The following is a 22,054-nucleotide window of genomic DNA, read 5'->3' on the forward strand; positions in this document are numbered from 1 at the left end:
AAGGTTGTTGGTGCCTGTCGTGGCGGTAATCCCAGAACCCGTTGGTGGACACCAGCAGTGAGGGATGCGGTCAAGCTGAAGAAGCAGTCCTATCGGGTTCTTTTGGCTCATAGGACTCCGGAGGCAGTGGACGGGTACCGACGGGCCAAGCGGTGTGCAGCTTTAGCGGTCGCGGAGGCAAAAACTCGGACATGGGAAGAGTTCGGGGAAGCCATGGAAAACGACTTCCGGACGGCTTCGAAGCGATTCTGGACCACCATACGGCGCCTCAGGAAGGGGAAGCAGTGCACTATCAACACCGTGTATGGTGCGGATGGTGTTCTGCTGACTTCGACTGCGGATGTTGTGGATCGGTGGAGGGAATACTTCGAAGACCTCCTCAATCCCACCAACACGTCCTTCTTTGAGGAAGCGGTGCCTGGGGAATCTGTAGTGGACTCTCCTATTTCTGGGGCTGAGGTCGCTGAGGTAGTTAAAAAGCTCCTCGGCGGCAAGGCCCCGGGGGTGGATGAGATCCGCCCGGAGTTCCTTAAGGCTCTGGATGCTGTGGGGCTGTCTTGGTTGACAAGACTCTGCAGCATCGCGTGGACATCGGGGGCGGTACCTCTGGATTGGCAGACCGGGGTGGTGGTCCCTCTCTTTAAGAAGGGGGACCGGAGGGTGTGTTCCAACTATCGTGGGATCACACTCCTCAGCCTTCCCGGTAAGGTTTATTCAGGTGTACTGGAGAGGAGGCTTCGCCGGATAGTCGAACCTCGGATTCAGGAGGAACAGTGTGGTTTTCGTCCTGGTCGTGGAACTGTGGACCAGCTCTATACTCTCGGCAGGGTTCTTGAGGGTGCATGGGAGTTTGCCCAACCAGTCTACATGTGCTTTGTGGACTTGGAGAAGGCATTCGACCGTGTCCCTCGGGAAGTCCTGTGGGGAGTGCTCAGAGAGTATGGGGTATCGGAATGTCTTATTGTGGCAGTCCGCTCCCTGTATGATCAGTGTCAGAGCTTGGTCCGCATTGCTGGCAGTAAGTCGGACACGTTTCCAGTGAAGGTTGGACTCCGCCAAGGCTGTCCTTTGTCACCGATTCTGTTCATAACTTTTATGGACAGAATTTCTAGGCGCAGTCAAGGCGTTGAGGGGTTCCGGTTTGGTGGCCACGGGATTAGGTCTCTGCTTTTTGCAGATGATGTAGTCCTGATGGCTTCATCTGGCCGGGATCTTCAGCTCTCACTGGATCGGTTCGCAGCCGAGTGTGAAGCGACCGGAATGAGAATCAGCACCTCCAAGTCCGAGTCCATGGTTCTCGCCCGGAAAAGGGTGGAGTGCCATCTCCGGGTTGGGGAGGAGACCCTGCCCCAAGTGGAGGAGTTCAAGTACCTAGGAGTCTTGTTCACGAGTGGGGGAAGAGTGGATCGTGAGATCGACAGGCGGATCGGTGCGGCGTCTTCAGTAATGCGGACGTTGTATCGATCCATTGTGGTGAAGAAGGAGCTGAGCCGGAAGGCAAAGCTCTCAATTTACCGGTCGATCTACGTTCCCATCCTCACCTATGGTCATGAGCTTTGGGTCATGACCGAAAGGATAAGATCACGGGTACAAGCGGCCGAAATGAGTTTCCTCCGCCGGGTGGCGGGGCTCTCCCTTAGAGATAGGGTGAGAAGCTCTGCCATCCGGGAGGAGCTCAACGTAAAGCCGCTGCTCCTCCACATCGAGAGGAGCCAGATGAGGTGGTTCGGGCATCTGGTCAGGATGCCACCCGAACGCCTCCCTAGGGATGTGTTTAGGGCACGTCCAGCTGGTAGGAGGCCACGGGGAAGACCCAGGACACGTTGGAAAGACTATGTCTCCCGGCTGGCCTGGGAACGCCTCGGGATCCCCCGGGAAGAGCTAGACGAAGTGGCTGGAGATAGGGAAGTCTGGGCTTCCCTGCTTAGGCTGCTGCCCCCGCGACCCGACCTCGGATAAGCGGAAGATGATGGATGGATGGATGGATGGATGGCTACGTGTCCCTTGGCATACCTTCAAGCACGTCCAGGGGTCCGACTCCGCGCACCCACAAAAGAAGACTACTGGCCCACTACATGTCCTCGAGCCCGCTTTTACATCACACAACCAATGTGCCGGCTCTGTATCATGTTATGTTTATACAAGACTTGTGCCGAACAACATCAGTGGCAGCAATACGTACTTGTTCAACACCCATACAGGTCTCACTAAGGGTGCCGTATAAACAACTTTAACAATGTTACAAATATGCGCCACAATATGAACCCACACCAAACAAGAATGACAAACCCTTTTTGGGAGAATTTACGCACCCTAACACAGCTTAAACACAAGAGAACAAATACCCAGAACACCTTGCAGGGCTACAATATACAGCACCTCAACCAACAAGTAGGGAGGGTCGGGGTGTGGGGGGTTGGTGGTAGCGGAGGTGTGTATATTGTAGCCCTGCAAGGTGTTGTGGGTATTTTTTCTGTTATGTTTAAGTTGAGTTAGGGTGCGTAAATTCTCCCGAAATGTGTTTGTCATTTTTGTTTGGTGTGACTTCACAGTCTGGCACATATTTGTAACACTGTTAAAAGTTTTTTTAAGGCCACCCTTAAAGTGACGTGTGTAGCTGTTGATCAAATATATCTTGCAACAACACACGTGCGTCTCACAAGGCCAAATGCAACATACACCTGGGCTTGGATGTTGTCAGTTCAGGATGTAGGGGGTGCTAAAGGCAGTGCCAGTATGGCACTCCCTGATTATTATTGATCTGGTAAATATCGACAGTTGCTTCCAGAGAATTGGTGCCCTTTAATTCAGGCGTCTCCTGGGGAAAATTGGGGTCGTTGGCAAGCATGACCTATCAAGCGCCCTTCATTTTGAACTTGCGGCCCGCACCAACATTAAATTGTCATATCAAAGCACGGGCCGCATAATAACGTCTCGGGGGCCGAAATTGGCCCGCGGGCCACATGTTCGAAACCCCTGGTTTCGAGTAAAAATGGACTTCATTGTGTCACGTTGTTGGAGTTGTAGCAGGCTGTGCGTGACCAAAGATCCTATATTGAAGGAGGATGATATACCGCATGATGCTGTACAACGGTTACACAAAGTACATTTGCAGTCAGTCATTTACCTTTCTTTTAGTCAGTTAAAAATACAGAGGACAACGACCTTGGTGTCCTCAATGTTAGTTATGGCCTTGGTTTAAATCAAAAACCTATTCTCAATCGAGAATCATGTTGAACCGAGAATCGATTCTGAAGTTAATTGAAATACGTGTGTAACAGGAGTTCACTCACAGGCGGGAATACAGAGGAGTAGAAGAGGTTGCTAGAGTAGGTTGCCAACACCTGTGTGTTGTACGCATTTTCTTTTTTGTTCTTCACGGTCACCTCAAACGACAGCTCCCGCTTATTGGCGCTGACCAGAAAAGGAGCTGAGCTGTAAACACAGAAGTCCATGTTATTACCGGATGGATTCAGTAGGGTTGTCCATATACAACCTTTTTAAAAAAACAAAACATGTGTTTATTGGTTTTCAGACACATAGTAAAATTGAAAATTTAAATTAATAACAAAACTAATGAATAAAGCATGAAACACAGACAGCAGTCAACATAAAACCAATGACAGCTGCATTTCTGAATGGCCTTAGAGAGATATAGCAACATCCAAGCACACAAACTGCTCATCAACAACCCACACTTCAACTGTGGTTCAATCAGGGTATTTCTGCAGATCGGTTTATCTTATTTATCTTTGAAAGGCCTCCCACAGTTCTTGAAACTTTGCAGAACAAACATTCAATGTCAGCCAAATCGCCTGCAGTTTGAGGAAAGACAAAACATCTTTAATCCAGCATGTGTGGAAAGGAGGCGCTGTTGCCATCCAATTTCATATAATGAGTCTTTAGGCCTATCTCAGCTATAATCGGGCGGAAGGCAGTGTACACCCTGGACAAGTCGCCACCTCAAGCGGTAGGAAATGGATAGATGGATTGAGTCTTCTAGCCAATAAAGTAGTGAATGCTGTAATATTATTTTGGGATTTGATCAGGGTAGATGGAGGAGGTGCTACCCCAAAAAGTATGTTTGGACTGGGATTGGGTTCAATCATTTAACAGTGACCAAAGACAAAGTGTTAAAGGCCTACTGAAATGAGATTTTCTTATTTAAACGGGGATAGCAGGTCCATTCTGTGTGTCATACTTGATCATTTCGCGATATTGCCACATTTTTGCTGAAAGGATTTAGTAGAGAACATCGACGATAAAGTTCGCAACTTTTGGTCGCTAATAAAAAAGCCTTGCCTTTATCGGAAGTCGCAGACGACGACGTCACAAGGGTGAGGGCTCCTCACGTCCTCACATTGTTTATAATGGGAGCCTCCAGCAGCAAGAGCTATTCAGACTGAGAAAACGACAATTTCCCCATTAATTTCAGCGAGGATGAAAGATTCCTGGATGATGATATTGATAGCGAAGGACTACAAAAAAAAAAATAAGGCGATTGCATTGGGACGGATTAGGATGTTTTTAGACACATTTACTAGGATAATTCTGGGAAATCCCTTATCTTTCTATTGTGTTGCTAGTGTTTTAGTGAGATTAAATAGTACCTAATAGTCGGAGGGGTGTGTCCACGGGTGTATTGACGCCAGTCTCTGAGGCAAGTCGACGGCAGCTGCATGGACGGCGCAAGCTCAGCTGATCTCCGGTAAGAGGCGACTTTTTATCACAATTTTCTCACCTAAACCTGCCGGTTGACAAGTGGTCGGGAACCATGTTCGCTTGACCGCTTTGATCCATAGTAAAGCTTCACCTCCGGGAATTTTAAACAAGGAAAGACCGTGTGTTTGTGTGGCTAAAGGCTAAAGCTTCCAACCTCCATCTTTCTACTTTGACTTCTCCATTATTAATTGAACAAATTGCAAAAGATTCAGCAACACAGATGTCCATAATACTGTTTAATTGCGCGATGAAAAGAGACGACTTTTAGCCGCAAATGGTGCTGCCCTAATATGTCCTCTACAGTCCGTGACATCACGCGCACGCATTTCCATTCCGCAACGTTTTCAACAAGAAACTCCGCGGGAAATTTAAAATTGTAATTTAGTAATCTAAACCGGCCGTATGGGCACGTGTTGCAATGTTAATATTTCATCATTGATGTATAAACTATCAGACCGCGTGGTCGGTAGTAGTGGGTTTCAGTAGGCCTTTAAGATCTTTGTCCAATAGCTGTTCATATACATATACACTTATATCTATAGTTGAGCCTTGAGTACTGGCCGATACAGATACTGTATTAACCCAATACAACATCAGCGGGAATCCTACATATTTTACTTATTTTGTAGGGCGGAATATTAGAAAATGTTTGATAAAGTGAAAAGAGAAGGGTAAATACTAACATATTTATTATTAACAGTCCAGAATGGACTTGTGGTAATGTTTTTGGCGACACCTAGTAGTTAAAATAACTCAATAAGTTAAACTCAGTGTTTGTAAAACTACTTTTTAAAAGTAATTAAATATATTTACTCGTTACTTTGCCAAAAAGTAGATGAATTAGTAACAGAATTACGCTTTAATAAATGTAATTACTGTAATTAAGTAATTATAGTGTTACTTGAAAAAAACAAACTTAAACTATCTTGCATATGCAGTTGAAAGACGTTTCATGAAAGCAGTGTGTTTGTGCGGGTGTGCCTGCGTGTTTGTGTTTTCGTGTGTGTGTGTGTGCCTTTAAAAGGCGGCGTCTCTGGCCAAGTGACGTGTGACGTCAGCGAATTGGCTCAGCAGTGTTTGTTAGCTCTTGCGAGACAGAGACTGCAGCCATGGAAGCACATCCATTCTTTCTATGAACTAGCGCTAACACAATCTAGTGATAAGATTCCACCGAGCTACCATGACTGCACACAAACTATGAGCCTGAGCTAACAAACACAGCTAAGCTAATGCTGCTCTGTCTGGGCGCTGATATAAAACTTCAGCGCCTTTTAAACGCACAGACACACACTCTGGTCTCATTAAACATTTCAAAAACAGATACCTGATATTTGAAGTTTTTTTTTAAAAGTAAATCAATAAAAACATTCTTTTTAATTACCTAGGTTCCATTCTAGAGGCCAATCTTTCCTGTGATAAAATGGCAACCAAGGTAATCAAAAAGGTCAACCAAAGAATGAGATTCCTCTACAGAATCTCCTCTCTGGTTACCAAAAGCACCTTGAAGATTGTAGCGGTAACTCTCATTCAACCTTTTTTCGATTACGCTTGCACCTCCTGGTACCCCAGCACCTCCAACACCCTCAAATCAAGACTCCAAACATCCCAGAACAAGCTAGTCAGGTTACTTTTAGACCTCCACCCCAGATCACACCTCACTCCAACCCACTTGTCCAAAGTGGTCTGGCTCAGGGTGGAGGACAGAATAAAACAACTTGCACTGAGCCTAGTCTATAAAATCCGCTACACCTCCCTGATACCGAAGTACATGTCAAACTACTTCCTTAAGTATGACCGCCATAACCACAACACCAGGGGGAGCTCCAAAAACCACATTAAAACCAGATTCCGATCTAACAAAGGTCTTAACTCATTCTCTTTCTATGCCACATCAATGTGGAATGCACTCCCAACAGGTGTAAAAGTAAGTGCATCTCTGTCCTCCTTCAAAACCGCTCTAAAACAACACCTCCAGGCAACTTCAACCCTTTACTAATACCCTCCTCCATTCACCTCCCATCTACCCGGATTGTAAATAACCTAATGTAAATAATCAAATGTATTTCTAATGTATTTACTTGTTCTTATGGTATCTGAACTCACTATGTTCTCTGTCCGCTGTACATATCCTACTAAGTCACACCTACACTGTTTCAATGTCCATTTCTCTATTGATGCAATTGTTGATGACTGAAGTACTGATATCAACCAAAGCTCCTCATCCCACCCCCCGGATTGTAAATAATGTAAATAATTCATTCAATTAATTCTGGCAAAGATCTGTTCACTTGGCTCCTTACACACACTTCTGTCACACTCAGTTTTCACCAATCACACATTAGCACGAGTGACCTTTGACTCCATTTCACCAATCAAACGCAGCCTGGCGATCACATGACCCCACTCAAACTGTAAACATGACGTCTTAACTTTTCAATGTTTACTTACAAAGTATGAAAAAGAACATTTATATCATCGTGTGTCAGTAGAAATGTTGACATCTCAGCCTCCAAGAATTCCACTAACTAGAGTAGGGGTCGGCAACCCTACATGCTGAAAGAGCCATATTGGACCAAAAATACAAAAAACTAATCTATCTGGAGCCGCAAAAAGTAAAAAGCCTAATGTAAGAGTTATAATGAAGGCAACACATTAAGTTAATGTCTCTGAGGGTTAAATAACTCCTGGAAATTACTGGCTTAAAACTGTCAAATGTATAGATAGATGTGTGTGCCCAAGTTAAAGGAATGGGCAATAAATTCTAATAGATTTATTACAATCTTTGCAAGCTGGGTAATGTTTGCTGTGGTCTGGAACAACATGGCACATAATCAGAAATGCAGCCAATATTACACACAGATCATGTTTCATGAGACATGCAAATGTAAATTAAACACACAGAGGACATAAGTACAGGAAATGAAATTAGCTCAAATATACCTAAAAACGAGGCATAATGATGCAATATGTACACACATCTAGCCCAAATAGCATGTTAGCGTTGATTATTAGCACTCCAATAACATCAACAAAGCTCACCTTTGTGCATTAACGCACAGCATAAAAGGTTTGGTGGACAAAACAAGACAAAGGAGTGGCATAAAAAAATATTTCAGTGGCAGCATTGGAGAAAGTTGTACATGTAAACAAACTACAGTGAGTTTAAGGACAGCCGAAATTAGTAGGACAAAACGGCGCTCGTCAAATATTGTCATCAGTAAAGCATAAATACAAACATATTAAACAGCGGGATTTGTAACAATTAGGAGGGTTTGTGTCGTGTTTGTCCTCCCAGAGAAACATTATAAAAACAACAAATATATTTGCTTCCCATCTTTTCCATTTTTGAAAAACCTCCTAGGAACCACTAGGACAATGCTAAAATGCATGCAGCTCGAGAGCCGCGGGTTGCCAACCCCCGAAATAGAGAAAACATGTTGTGGTAATTTAAAGATTTTTTTGATGTTTTAGCTGCACTTATGCTAACATTAGCCATATTATAATGTCATAAGTGACACACACACAACTACTCTATAAGCCCAAGACAAGTTATCTTTTTTGCTTATGTATTTAGCAACTCCCTTTGTTAAAAATTTACACCAAAGACTCTTATACGTCAGGACTGTAAACCCTGTGGATGAAGAAAATCACATAAATATGTCAATCTGACCTGGAGCCTTTAGTGTTGGTATTCACGCTCAGCACCAAATCACTGACACAAATTTCATCCGAACCACAGTCTTTTGTGAAGGGGATCTGAAACACATTGCCAAAGATTGTATTTGTAGTGAACAACAGAAGTCCTGCAGGGCTCTTGAACTCGCTACCTCGCTTCATAGTTTGGTGCACACCCTTGGTTTCTAACAATTATTAATACATTATAGCAGTCTTAAACCAGAAAAGACCAGTGATTTTCAAACTGTGAGATGCCAAAGAATCATTTGATAAAAGTACAGTTATTTATTTTCCGGGATAGTGCTGTGCTGGTGCCTCACAATACGAAGGTCCTGGGTTCGATCCCCAGGCTCGGGGTCTTTCTGTGTGGAGTTTGCATGTTCTCTCTGTGACTGGGTGGTAGAGATGCGCGGTTTGGGGTCTCATCCGCGGAGTCCGCAAATAAACCACGGGTAGGGCGGGTGACATGACGAAAAAATAGATTTCAAATAGATTCGGGCGGGTGGCGGTTGAACCATTCGGAAATATTTGATAAACATGATTTTGAGATTGGTATCCTTTACCATTCAAAGAGCCATTTAGGACCCGTGTCACAAAGCGAAGAAGACAATAGGAGACGCAAACATTCTCTAGAATGACTGCCGGGCAGTCACCCAGTTAATAAGTATTAGGGCGTGCTATGAAGCCATTGGCTTTGGCGTCTTCTACAGCATGTACGATCTGCTTGTCAGTCCAGCAACATGTTGTGTGTGGCTTACGTAGACACAAGCACACGACTGCAAGGCATACTGGGTGACACAGAGTACACTAATGGTTGTGATATAAATAATTTTAACACTCTTAGTAATATGCGCCACGCTGTGAAGCCACACCAAACAAGAATGACAAACACATTTCAGGACAACATCCTCCCAGTAACACAACATAAACGCAACACAACAAATACCCAGAATCCTTTGCATCCATGACACATTCTGACTATTTTATACACCACGCGAGCAGCAAATGCCCCCCCCCGTGCCTCGGTAAGGTGGGCGGGGTTGAGGGCGCGGGGGTGTAAAATATATTCAGGCTGTGGCATGGATGCAAAGGATTTTGGGTATTTGTTGTGTTGCGTTTATGTTGTGTTACTGTGAGAATGTTCTCCCGAAATGTGTTTGTCATTCTTGTTTGGTGTGGCTTCACAGTGTGGCGCATATAGTGTTAAAATAGTTTACATCACAACCATCAGTGTACTCTGTCACCCAGTCTGCCTTTCAATCTTGTGCGTGTGTTTGCGGAAGCTGCATACACCATGTTGCTGGACTGGCAAACGGTTTGTACATGTTGTAGAAGGCGTCAAAGGCAATGGCTTCTCAGCACGCCCTTATTCTTGTCATCAGGATGAACACCATCAGATTTTCGCAAGAACGATAGCAGCTCCCATTGTCCTCTTTACTCTGTGAAACGGGTTTAAATAGCTCTTAGAGTGGTAAAGTTGGCCGACCTCTGATGTATAACAACGGGCGGGTGGCGGGCGGTTGCAGTTCTGATAGATGCTGGTTCGGGTGGACGGCGGGTGGATGACGACTTTGGTGATGCGGTTGCGGATGATATAATTGCCTATCCGCACATCTCTACTGGGTGGGTTACCTCCAGGTACTACGGCTTTCTATCGCCAAGACATAGAAATGGGGATAGGTTGATTTGCAACATTAAATTGTCCCTGTCTATTTGAGAGGGACAAGCGGTAGAAAATGGATGGATGGATTTTACTTTCCTATATTCAAACACAGTGTTACTGTTCAAACTGTGTGTAATGTTACAGTGATCAAAAATAATAAATATATTTGTTAAATAAATCCTCTCCCTTGTTTTTAATGAATACTTAGGCCTACTATGCTACAGTTTTTAAAAATCCATCTGTGGAGGTTTCCCCCCTCAGCTTTCCTCGGACCACCGAACATTTGGACAGAAATCCAGCTCGAGGTTAAAACACTGTTTTATTTTTTACAAAAAAAAGTGTCTTTTGTGTGCTTTTCAGCAATTGTCCTTTCTTGTCTCTCACGTGTGCTCCAACTCCCACACACTCTCATTCCCGACTGCTGCCTTTAACAGAGCGACAGGTGATTAGACAAACACTTTCAGCTGTGTCATGCACTCACCTGTCGCTAATCTCGAAGCCGGTCCTGCCACACCCCTCTTCGCTGTAGGTGCGCAGGCCACGCCCACCACATACCTCCACCGCCAGACTCAGGCCGGGACGCCGTCCGGCCTCCACCCCCCAGGAGAGAGCGGGAAAGGTAGCCGGCCACGGCCATCTGTGCACCCGGTCTGTGGATCACTCTGAAGTTGTAGGGTTGCAAAGCTAGATACCAACGGGTGATCCGCGCGCTGGCATCCTTCATGCGGTGGAGCCACTGGAGGGGTTTGTGGTCCGAGCACAGGCTGAATGAGTGCCCCAGGAGGTAGTATCGGAGGGCCCAGACCGCCCACCTGTTGGCGAGGCACTCCCTCTCCACTGTGCTGTACCTGGCCTCCCTTTCGGACAGCTTACGGCTGATGTAGAGGAACGGTCGGTCGACGCCCTCCACCTGCTGGGACAAACCCGCTCCCAGTCCTCTGCCCGACAAAACGGGAGAGAAAAATCAGGCATGTGTAGGACCGGCTCCTCGCAGAGGGCCTTCTTAACCCTCTTAAACGCCTGCTGGCACCGCTCCGTCCACTGCTCCGTCCAGATCCGGGGCACCCTTTTGGGTGAGGTCAGTTATTGGGCTGGTCAGGTCCTCAAACCGGGGTAAAAAACCTCCGGTAGTAACCCGCCCAGACCCAAAAACTGCCTCGCCTCTTTTTTCGTCTTGGGGTTGGGCAGGCCACAATTGCCGCTGTTTTATCTACCTAAGGCCGCACCTGCCCTCCTCCCAAGTGGTACCCCAGATACTGTACTTCCCTCCGGCCAACTGCACACTTTGCCGCTGGAACGTGGCGGGTGTACCGACCAAGCCAAACGGAAGTGTTACAAATTGGTATAAAACTTCCGGAGTGGAAAAGGACGTTTTTTCCTTGGACTCTGGTGACAAGGGAATCTGCCAGTAGCCCTTGGTTAAATCCAGTGTCATGAAAAAACGAGCAGTGCCCAGCCGATCCAGGAGCTCGTCGACCCGAGGCATTGAGTACACGTCAAAACGTGATACTTCATTCACCTTGCGGTAATCCACACAGAACCGCACAGACCCATCTTTCTTCCCTACCAGAAATATGGGGCTGCCCCACGCATTGTGGGATTCTTCTATTACCCCCAATTCCAGCATGTATTTAAATTCCTCCCGAAGTATTTTGCGTTTGTGTTCGGGGAGCCAGTATGGCCAAGATCGCACCGTAACCCCCGGGCTGGTCTCAATATGAGGCTGGATGAGATTCGTGCGGCCGGGCCGAGGGGAGAACACATCAGACAAGCGCCGCTGCAGTTTAGCAACGTGAGCTGGTTATCACAGGGGAGTGGAGAGGGAGGGACCGAGCGCGAGATCTCTGGTCCCAACTCCTCCTGCTCCCTCATTACTGTTACCATGGATACAGGTTTAGATGGTAGATTTGAGTGTCTACCCCCCGGTCCGAGCGTCGAACCTTGTAATCCACATCACCCACTTGCCGTGTGACCTCGAAGGTTCCTTGCCAGCGCGCAAGTAATTTTGAGCTGGATGTTGGGAGTAATACAAGGACTTTTTCTCCCGGTGAAAATTTTATGAGCTGGGTCCCTTATTATACGTGCGTTGTTGCCGTTACTGGGCACGGAGCAAATTCTCACGTGACAAGTGCCCCACCGTGTGGAGTTTTGATCGCATGTCCATGACGTACTGGATTTCATTTTTGCTGGAGCTTGGACCCTCATCCCAACTTTCTTTAATTACGTCCAACACTCCGCGTGGTTTCCTGCTGTATAGTAGCTCAAAAGGTGTAAAGCCAGAGGACGCTTGGGGTACCTCCCGCATCGTAAACATTAAGGGATCCAGCAATTTATGCCAATTTGGTTTGTCCTTGTGCGTAAACTTACGGATCATGGTTTTTAGCGTTTTATTTAACCGCTCCACCAGCCCGTCTGTTTGTGGATGGTACACACTGGTGCGGATCGCTTTAATTCCCAATAATCCGTACAGTTCTTTTATTGTGCGTGACATAAAAGATGTGCCCTGGTCAGTCAGAATCTCTTTCGGGATTCCGACTCGGGAGATGAACTGGAACAGTGCTTGCGCCACACTCTTTGAGGAGATGGAGCGCAGGGGCACTGCTTCGGGGTAGCGCGTTGCGTAATCCACCAGCACTAACACAATGTGATACCCCCGTGTGCTCGGGTGAAATGGTTCGATGAGGTCCATCCCAATCCTCTCGAATGGGAACTCTATGAGCAACAATGGGCGCAGAGGTGCCTCCGGTGTGACCACCGGATTCACCAGCTGGCAGTCCAGGCAAGCAGCGGACAACCGCCGCACGTCTGCCCGGCCGATAGAACCGGACCATGACCCGATTGAGTGTTTTATCATACCCCATGTGCTCGGGTATCGGGTTAAAATGTCCCGCCTGGAAAATCATTTCCCGACGGCATTTTGGCACCAACAATTGGGTTATTTCCTACCCTGTCTGAGTGTCACGGCTCACTCGGTATAATCTATCTCTAATAATGGAGAAGTGAGGGAATACCCACGCTGTTCCTAGGCGCATCAGCTGACTGTTGATGTAGTCCACCTGGTCCCAGGCCGCGCGCAAAGTTTTGTTTCGAGACTGCTCGAGAGTAAATCCTCCGTAGGGCGCCAATAGGGGTCCGGGGAGGCTTCCTGCGAAGCCCCCGCCGGTTCCCGCCCGGCAGTGTCGGATAGACCCGCGTCGCCACTGAGAACTGCGCGGATACTCCCCTTTCCTACGGTCCGTGAACGCACCCCACGCATTGTGTCAGTAGATGTCTAAACCCCGGCTAATTTGTGCCCAAAATTACAGGGTGCGAGAGGTGCGTATTTACAGCTACCTGAACCCTATGCTTTTGGCCATCATACCAAATTTCTACTGGCACCATAGGGTACTCGTGCACATCCCCATTAACACCTGATTTTTAGCAGTGTTCATCCATCCATCCATCATCTTCCGCTTATCCGAGGTCGGGTCGCGGGGGCAACAGCCTAAGCAGGGAAACCCAGACTTCCCTCTCCCCAGCCACTTCGTCTAGCTCTTCCCGGGGGATCCCGAGGCGTTCCCAGGCCAGCCGGGAGACATAGTCTTCCCAACGTGTCCTGGGTCTTCCCCGTGGCCTCCTACCGGTTGGACGTGCCCTAAACACCTCCCTAGGGAGGCGTTCGGGTGGCATCCTGACCAGATGCCCGAACCACCTCATCTGGCTCCTCTCGATGTGAAGGAGCAGCGGCTTTACTTTGAGTTCCTCCCGGATGGCAGAGCTTCTCACCCTATCTCTAAGGGAGAGCCCCGCCACACGGCGGAGGAAACTCATTTCGGCCGCTTGTACCCGTGATCTTATCCTTTCGGTCATGACCCAAAGCTCATGACCATAGGTGAGGATGGGAACGTAGATCGACCGGTAAATTGAGAGCTTTGCCTTCCGGCTCAGCTCCTTCTTCACCACAACGGACCGGTACAACGTCCGCATTACTGAAGACGCCGCACCGATCCGCCTGTCGATCTCACGATCCACTCTTCCCTCACTCGTGAACAAGACTCCTAGGTACTTGAACTCCTCCACTTGGGGCAGGGTCTCCTCCCCAACCCGGAGATGGCACTCCACCCTTTTCCGGGCGAGAACCATGGACTCGGACTTGGAGGTGCTGATTCTCATTCCGGTCGCTTCACACTCGGCTGCGAACCGATCCAGCGAGAGCTGAAGATCCCGGTCAGATGAAGCCATCAGGACCACATCATCTGCAAAAAGCAGAGACCTAATCCTGCGGTTACCAAACCGGGAACCCCTCAACGCCTTGACTGCGCCTTGAAATTCTGTCCATAAAAGTTATGAACAGAATGGGTGACAAAGGACAGCCTTGGCGGAGTCCAACCCTCACTGGAAATGTGTTCGACTTACTGCCGGCAATGCGGACCAAGCTCTGGCACTGATCGTACAGGGAACGGACCGCCACAATCAGACAGTCCGATACCCCATACTCTCTGAGCACTCCCCACAGGACTTCCCGAGGGACACGGTCGAATGCCTTCTCCAAGTCCACAAAGCACATGTAGACTGGTTGGGCAAACTCCCATGCACCCTCAAGAACCCTGCCGAGAGTATAGAGCTGGTCCACAGTTCCACGACCAGGACGAAAACCACACTGTTCCTCCTGAATCCGAGGTTCGACTATCCGACGTAGCCTCCTCTCCAGTACACCTGAATAAACCTTACCGGGAAGGCTGAGGAGTGTGATCCCACGATAGTTGGAACACACCCTCCGGTCCCCCTTCTTAAAGAGAGGAACCACCACCCCGGTCTGCCAATCCAGAGGTACCGCCCCCGATGTCCACGCGATGCTGCAAAGTCTTGTCAACCAAGACAGCCCCACAGCATCCAGAGCCTTAAGGAACTCCGGGCGGATCTCGTCCACCCCTGGGGCCTTGCCACCGAGGAGCTTTTTAACTACCTCAGCGACCTCAGCCCCAGAAATAGGAGAGTCCACCACAGATTCCCCAGGCACTGCTTCCTCATAGGAAGACGTGTTGGTGGGATTGAGGAGGTCTTCGAAGTATTCCTTCCACCTATTCACAACATCCGCAGTCGAGGTCAGCAGAACACCATCCGCACCATACACGGTGTTGATAGTGCACTGTTTCCCCTTCCTGAGGCGGCGGACGGTGGTCCAGAATCGCTTCGAAGCCGCCCGGAAGTCGTTTTCCATGGCTTCCCCGAACTCTTCCCATGTCCGAGTTTTTGCCTCCGCGACCGCTGAAGCTGCACACCGCTTGGCCTGCCGGTACCTGTCCACTGCCTCCGGAGTCCTATGAGCCAAAAGGACCCGATAGGACTCCTTCTTCAGCTTGACGGCATCCCTCACCGCTGGTGTCCACCAAGGGGTTTTAGGATTGCCGCCCCGACAGGCACCAACTACCTTGCGGCCACAGCTCCGATCTGCCGCCTCGACAATAGAGGTGCGGAACATGGTCCACTCGGACTCAATGTCCAGCACCTCCCTCGTGACATGTTCAAAGTTCTTCCGGAGGTGGGAATTGAAACTTTGTCTGACAGGAGACTCTGCCAGACGTTCCCAGCAGACCCTCACAATGCGTTTGGGCCTCCCAGGTCTGTCCGGCATCCTCCCCCACCATCGCAGCCAACTCACCACCAGGTGGTGATCGGTGGAAAGCTCCGCCCCTCTCTTCACCCGAGTGTCCAAAACATGAGGCCGCAAATCCGATGACACAACTACAAAGTCGATCATGGAACTGCGGCCTAGGGTGTCCTGGTGCCAAGTGCACATATGGACACCCTTATGTTTGAACATGGTGTTCGTTATGGACAAACTGTGACGAGCACAAAAGTCCAATAACAAAACACCACTCGGGTTCAGATCCGGGCGGCCATTCTTCCCAATCACGCCTCTCCAGGTTTCACTGTCGTTGCCAACGTGAGCGTTGAAGTCTCCCAGTAGGACAAGGGAATCACCCGGGGGAGCACTTTCCAGTACTCCCTCGAGCGTTCCCAAAAAGGGTGGGTACTCTGAACTGCCGTTTGGTGCATAAGCACAAACAACAGTCAGGACCCGTCCCCCCACCCGAAGGCGGAGGGAGGCTACCCTTTCGTCCACCGGGTTGAACTCCAACGTACAGGCTTTGAGCCGGGGGGAAACAAGAATTGCCACCCCAGCCCGTCGCCTCTCACTGCCGGCAACGCCAGAGTGGAAGAGGGTCCAGTCCCTCTCGAGAGAAGTGGTTCCAGAGCCCTTGCTGTGCGTCGAAGTGAGTCCGACTATATCCAGCCGGAATTTCTCGACTTCGCGCACTAGCTCAGGCTCTTTCCCCCCCAGTGACGTGACGTTCCACGTCCCAAGAGCTAGCTTCTGTAGCCGAGGATCGGACCGCCAAGTGCCCTGCCTTCGGCTGTCGCCCAGCTCACAATGCACCCGACCTCTATGGCCCCTGCTATGGGTGGTGAGCCCATTGGAGGGGTGACCCACGTTGCCTCTTCGGGCTGTGCCCGGCCGGGCCCCATGGGAACAGGCCCGGCCACCAGGCGCTCGCCATCGTGCCCCACCTCCGGGCCTGGCTCCAGAGGGGGGCCCCGGTGACCCGCGTCCGGGCGAGGGAAATCTGGGTCCATGATGTTTTTTCTTCATAAAGGTCTTCGAGCTGCTCTTTGTCTGATCCCTCACCTAGAACCTGTTTGCCTTGGGAGACCCTACCAGGGGGCTTTATGCCCCCGGACAACATAGCTCCTAGGATCATTGGGACACTTTTAGCAGTGTTGCCTGCCTCAAAGCCTCGGGTCGAACCAGGTTCTGATGGATCATGGTCTGCCCGCAGCCTGAATCCACCATCGCCTGGTATGTACTCCCTTGTATCGTTACCTTGATACCGTACGTCTCACCCGGGTCGGGGGAGGCCACTGAAGGCCACGCGCCCTACCTCCACCTGCTGAGGTCCCTGACGCGCGTGACCGGGCCGCCCACGCCTCCAGCACGCCTGCCCAAGCGTTTGAGGGGCCGTCTGCGCGGGAGATGTTCTAGGGACAGCAGTCAGGACCTGCGGGAAAAGAGCAGAAGAGGAGTCACGCGGGTTAAGGTGGGGAATGATTACTGTTCACTCCTTCTCCTGTGGCGCGCTCTGCCCGTGCGCCATTGTTGCGGGTTGCGCCTCGCGGTGGACGGCCAGGTGGTCCTGAACGAGGGTCACCGCAGCTGCCAGCTCACGTGGCCGGTGGTACCGGACCCAGTCGGGTGTCTTCTTGGGGATCGCCTCCAGGAACTGCTCCTGGATGACCTGGTCCAGCAGTCGGCCATCTCCCTCTCCTGGCTGCAGCCAGCGCGTCGCTGCCTCTAGGAGCCGCTGGCAAAAGGCGAATGGCCGGTCCTCCTTCCCCAGACGCATGGCCCGGAACCGGCGTCGGTACTCTTCAGCGTTGCCTCCCGTCCGGTCCAGCACTGCCCTCCTCAGGTCCGTGAAGTGCACCCTGGATGCCGCTGGCAGGCAGAGCGCCACACGCTACGCCTCCCCCGTCAGGAGTGGCAAGAGCCGCACGCCCCACTCTTCCTCCGGCCAAGCACGTGCTGTCGCTGTGGCTACAAAAATGTCTATAAAGGCATGGGGTCCTTCACTTTCCCCCATGCGGTGCATGGTGACGGTAGTTGGCCTTGGCCGTGCCCCGCCCATCTGTTCCGCCAACGCCTGCAGGACCTGGCACTGTTGGCGGGCTTCCTCAATTTGTTGGCAGCTGCTCGCTGCCACCTTGGCGAGCACACCCGCGAGATCTGTCATGGGGTTGTCTTCCCCCGCCTCCGGTGGTCCAGCCAGGTTGGGCGCCAAATTGTAGAGGTTTCCCTCCTCAGCGTTCCTCGGACCACCAAACATTTGGACAGAAATCCGGCTCAGGGTTACACACTGTTTTATTTTTACAAATAAAAGTGTCTTTCGTGTGCTTTTCAGCAATTAATCTTTCTTGTCTCTCACGTGTGGTACGACTCCCAACCCCTCTCCTTCCCGACTGCTGCCTTTAACAGAGCGACAGGTGATTAGACAAACACTTTCAGCTGTGTCATGCACTCACCTGTCTCTAATCTCGAAGCCGGTCCTGCCACACCCCGCTTCACTGTAGGTGCGCATGCCACGCCCACCACATCATCTTCTACCGCTTGTCTCTCTCAGGGTTGTAGGGGTGGCTGAAACCTATCCCAGCTGCATTTTGTTCAGGTTAATCCCGATATTTTTGCCCACGTGCGACCTATATCGGATGTTTTCATGTCCGTGTGAAATTAGTGAAATTAAAAATTTTTCAGACCTCTTTCGTATGTGGATATATATTGGTCCTCAATGTGAACTCTCCCGCGCACAGGTCGCATTCATCCATCTAGAGCAGTGGTTCTCAACCTTCTTTCAGTGATGTACCCCCTGTGGACATTTATTTAATTCAAGTACCTTCTAATCAGAGCACAGCATTGTTGGTTTGAAAAAAAGAGATGAAGTAAAAGACAACACTATGTCATCAGTTTCTAATTAATTAATTTGTATAACTGTGCAAAATATTGCTCATTTGTTGTAGTCTTTCTTGAACTATTTGGAAAAAAAGATATAAAAATAACAAAAAACTTGTTGAAAAATAAACAAGTGAATCAATTATACAAACACTGTTTCCATATAAGTTGGGAAATTGTGTTAGATGTAAATACAAACGGAATACATCCATCCATCCATGCATTTTCTACCGCTTATTCCCTTTTGGGATCGCGGGGGGCGCTGGCGCCTATCTCAGCTACAGTCGGGCGGAAGGCAGGGTACACCCTGGACAAGTCGCCACCTCATCGCAGGGCCAACACAGATAGACAGACAACATTCACACTCACATTCACACAATAGGGCCAATTTAGTGTTGCCAATCAACCTATCCCCAGGTGCATGTCTTTGGAAGTGGGAGGAAGCCGGAGTACCCGGAGGGAACCCACGCATTCACGGGGAGAACATGCAAACTCCACACAGAAAGATCCTGAGCCTGGATTTGAACCCAGGACTGCAGGACCTTCGTATTGTGAGGCAGACGCACTAACCCCTCTGCCACCGTGAAGCGGAATACAATGATTTGCAAATCATTTTCAACCCATATTCAGTTGAATATGCTACAAAGACAACATATTTGATGTTCAAACTGATAAACATTATTTTTTTTTGCAAATAATGATTAACTTTAGAATTTGATGCCAGCAACACGTGACAAAGAAGTTGGGAAAGGGGGCAATAAATACGGATAAAGTTTAGGAATGCTCATCAAACACTTATTTGGAAGATCCCACAAGTGTGCAGGATAATTGGGAATAGGTGGGTGCCATGATTGGGTATAAAAGCAGCTTCCATGAAATGCTAAGTAATACACAAACAAGGATGGGGTGAGCGTCACCAATTTGTAAGCAAATTGTCAAACAGTTTTAGAACAACATTTCTCAACGAGCTATTGCAAGGAATTTAGGGATTTTACCATCTTTGGTCCGTAAAATCATCAAAAGGTTCAGAGAATCTGGAGAAATCACTGCACGTCATCCATGACATTACGGATCTTTAATCCATCAGGCAATACTGCATCAAAAACCGACATCAGTGTGTAAAGGATATCACTACATGGGCTCAGGAACACTTTAGAAAACCACTGTCAGTAACTACAGTTGGTCGCTACATCTGTAAGTGCAAGTTAAAACTCTAGAGATTAGATTAGATGGATTAGATAGTACTTTATTTATTCCGTTAGGAGAGTTCCTTCAGGAAAATTAAAATTTTCAGCACAATCCCATTCAAGATAAGACAAACATTACAGGGAGACAGAACAGGATGGCTGCAGGGTCTGCCGGCTTACAGTGCCCCTTAAAAAAAAGGTGAGATATAGGAAAACAAGGGGGGGGGGGGGGGGGGGGGGGAATGGGAGAAAAAAAATAGAAGATTAAAATAAAATAAAAGAATCGGTCTAAGCCTGGGCCCTGGAGAGGGGGCTCAGACTGAGGCCAAGAAGCCTGGGCCCTGGAGAGGGGGCTCAGACTGAGGCCAAGGGAAAAAAAAACAACTCATAGCCATAGTACACATCCCTCTTACATGTATGTAAGAGGGAAGCATCAAACATCAAAGACATTAAAGCAGCAGATACAACCAGCCAGTTCTACATACAGCTATGAATAAAAAGTAAAAGAAACATATACACTGTGGTGGCCCCTGCGGTGTTCCACGCCATCGTCCGCTGGGGTAGAGGGAGCATTGCCAGAGACAGGAGTAGACCCAACAAAGCAACCAAGAGAGCCGACTCCACTTTCGGCCGCCAACCAACTCTCGGGCAGTGTCCAGTCCGCATGGATGACCAAGGATACGTCCAAGGAGACTGAGGTGTCCGACCCCTGCTCACCCAGCCAAGACACCGCAAAGCCTCTCCGTCCCGGCGCTCAGTACTAGCTCCGCTGCCCTGTCCCCTCATCCGCATCTCCTCCAGTCCCTCCAAACCGACTCCGGTGTGGCAGAGACCCTACTCACTATGCAAAGCGAAAGCCACTTATTAACAACACCCAGGAACGCCGCCGGCTTCGCTGGGCACGAGCTCATCTAAGATGGACTGATGCAAAGTGAAAAAGTGTTCTGTGGTCTGACGAGTCCACATTTCAAATTATATTTGGAAACTGTGAACGTGGTGTCCTCCGGAACAAAGAGGAAAATAACCATCCGGATTGTTGTAGGGGCAAAGTTCAAAAGCCAGCATCTGTGATGGTATGGGGGTGTATTAGTGCCCAAGGCATGGGTAACTTACACATATGTGAAGGCACCTTTAATACTGAATGGTCCATACAGGTTTTGGAGCAACATATGTTGTCATCCAAGCAACGTTATCATGGACGCCCCTGATTATTTCAGCAAAATAATGCCAAGCCACGTGTTACAACAGCGTGGCTTCGTAGTAAAAGAGTGCGGGTGCTTTCCTGACCCGCTTGCAGTCCAGACCTGTCTCCCATCGAAAAGGTGTTGCGCATTATGAAGTGTAAAATACGACAACGGAGACCCCGGACTGTTGAACGACTAAAGCTCTACATAAAACAAGAATAAGAAAGAATTCCACTTTCAAAGCTTCAACAATTAGTTTCCTCAGTTTCCAAAAGTTTATGGAGTGTTGTTAAAAGAAAAGGTGATGTAACACAGTGGTGAACATCCCCTTTCCCAACTACTTTGGCATGTGTTGCAGCCATGAAATTCAAAATTAATTATTATTTGTAAAAAAAATGAGTTTATGAGTTTGAACATCAAATATACTGTCTTTGTAGTCTATTTAATTGAATATGGGTTGAAAAGGATTTGCAAATCATTGTATTACGTTTATATTTACATTTAACACAATTTCCCAACTCATATGGAAACGGGGTTTGTAAATAAATATTTCTACACATAGAAGTAATCATCAACTTAAAGTGCCCTCTTTGGGGATTGTAATAGATATCCATCTGGATTCATGAACTTAATCCTAAACATTTCTTCACACAAAAAAAAATCTTTAACATCAATATTTATGGAACATGTCCACAAAAAATCTAGCTGTCAATGTTGCATTTCTTTTCACAGTTTATGAACTTACAATCATATTTTGTTGAAGTGTTATTCAATAAATATATTTATAAAGGATTTTTGAATTGTTGCTATTTTTAGAATATGTTTTAAAAATCTCACGTACCCCTTGGCATACCTTCAAGTACCCCCAGGGGTACGCGTACCCCCATTTGAGAACCACTGGTCTAGAGCAAACGTCGCGTTGCAGCGACGAGGCAAAGGCAAAAATTGGTTGGCTCTTAGTTCTTGTCCTGTGTTGATGTGGTTCAATCATGAGGCATACTGCCTGCCTTCCTTGTCTGCATTGTACGTATTGTAACACAGCACTACTTCCAACAACACTCAATACCTCTGGTTACCATTGTTTGTTAACAACAAAGGAAGCTAACTGGTGAAATCATCAAGTTAACCCAGCAGGCAC

At 48.5% G+C, this 22,054-nt stretch overlaps 1 protein-coding gene across 2 annotated transcripts in view; it reads right to left on the reverse strand.

The window, feature by feature from the left end:
• itga2.2 (integrin, alpha 2 (CD49B, alpha 2 subunit of VLA-2 receptor), tandem duplicate 2) overlaps nt 1-22,054 on the reverse strand; it is a 133,175-nt gene that overhangs the window by 36,196 nt on the left and 74,925 nt on the right. Inside the window, exons 19-21 of one of the 2 annotated variants that reach the window (XM_061906188.1) lie at nt 16,984-17,100; nt 8,393-8,478; nt 3,294-3,435 (exon numbers count right to left, since the gene is read on the reverse strand). In XM_061906188.1, the coding sequence (XP_061762172.1) occupies nt 3,294-3,435; nt 8,393-8,478; nt 16,984-17,100 (345 nt within the window). The remainder of the gene's footprint in view (nt 1-3,293; nt 3,436-8,392; nt 8,479-16,983; nt 17,101-22,054) is intronic. The other variant, XM_061906189.1, reaches the window with a different exon arrangement.

This window comes from Nerophis ophidion, linkage group LG07, assembly GCF_033978795.1.
Source record: "Nerophis ophidion isolate RoL-2023_Sa linkage group LG07, RoL_Noph_v1.0, whole genome shotgun sequence".
In the NCBI taxonomy this organism is placed as follows: Eukaryota; Metazoa; Chordata; class Actinopteri; order Syngnathiformes; family Syngnathidae; genus Nerophis; species Nerophis ophidion.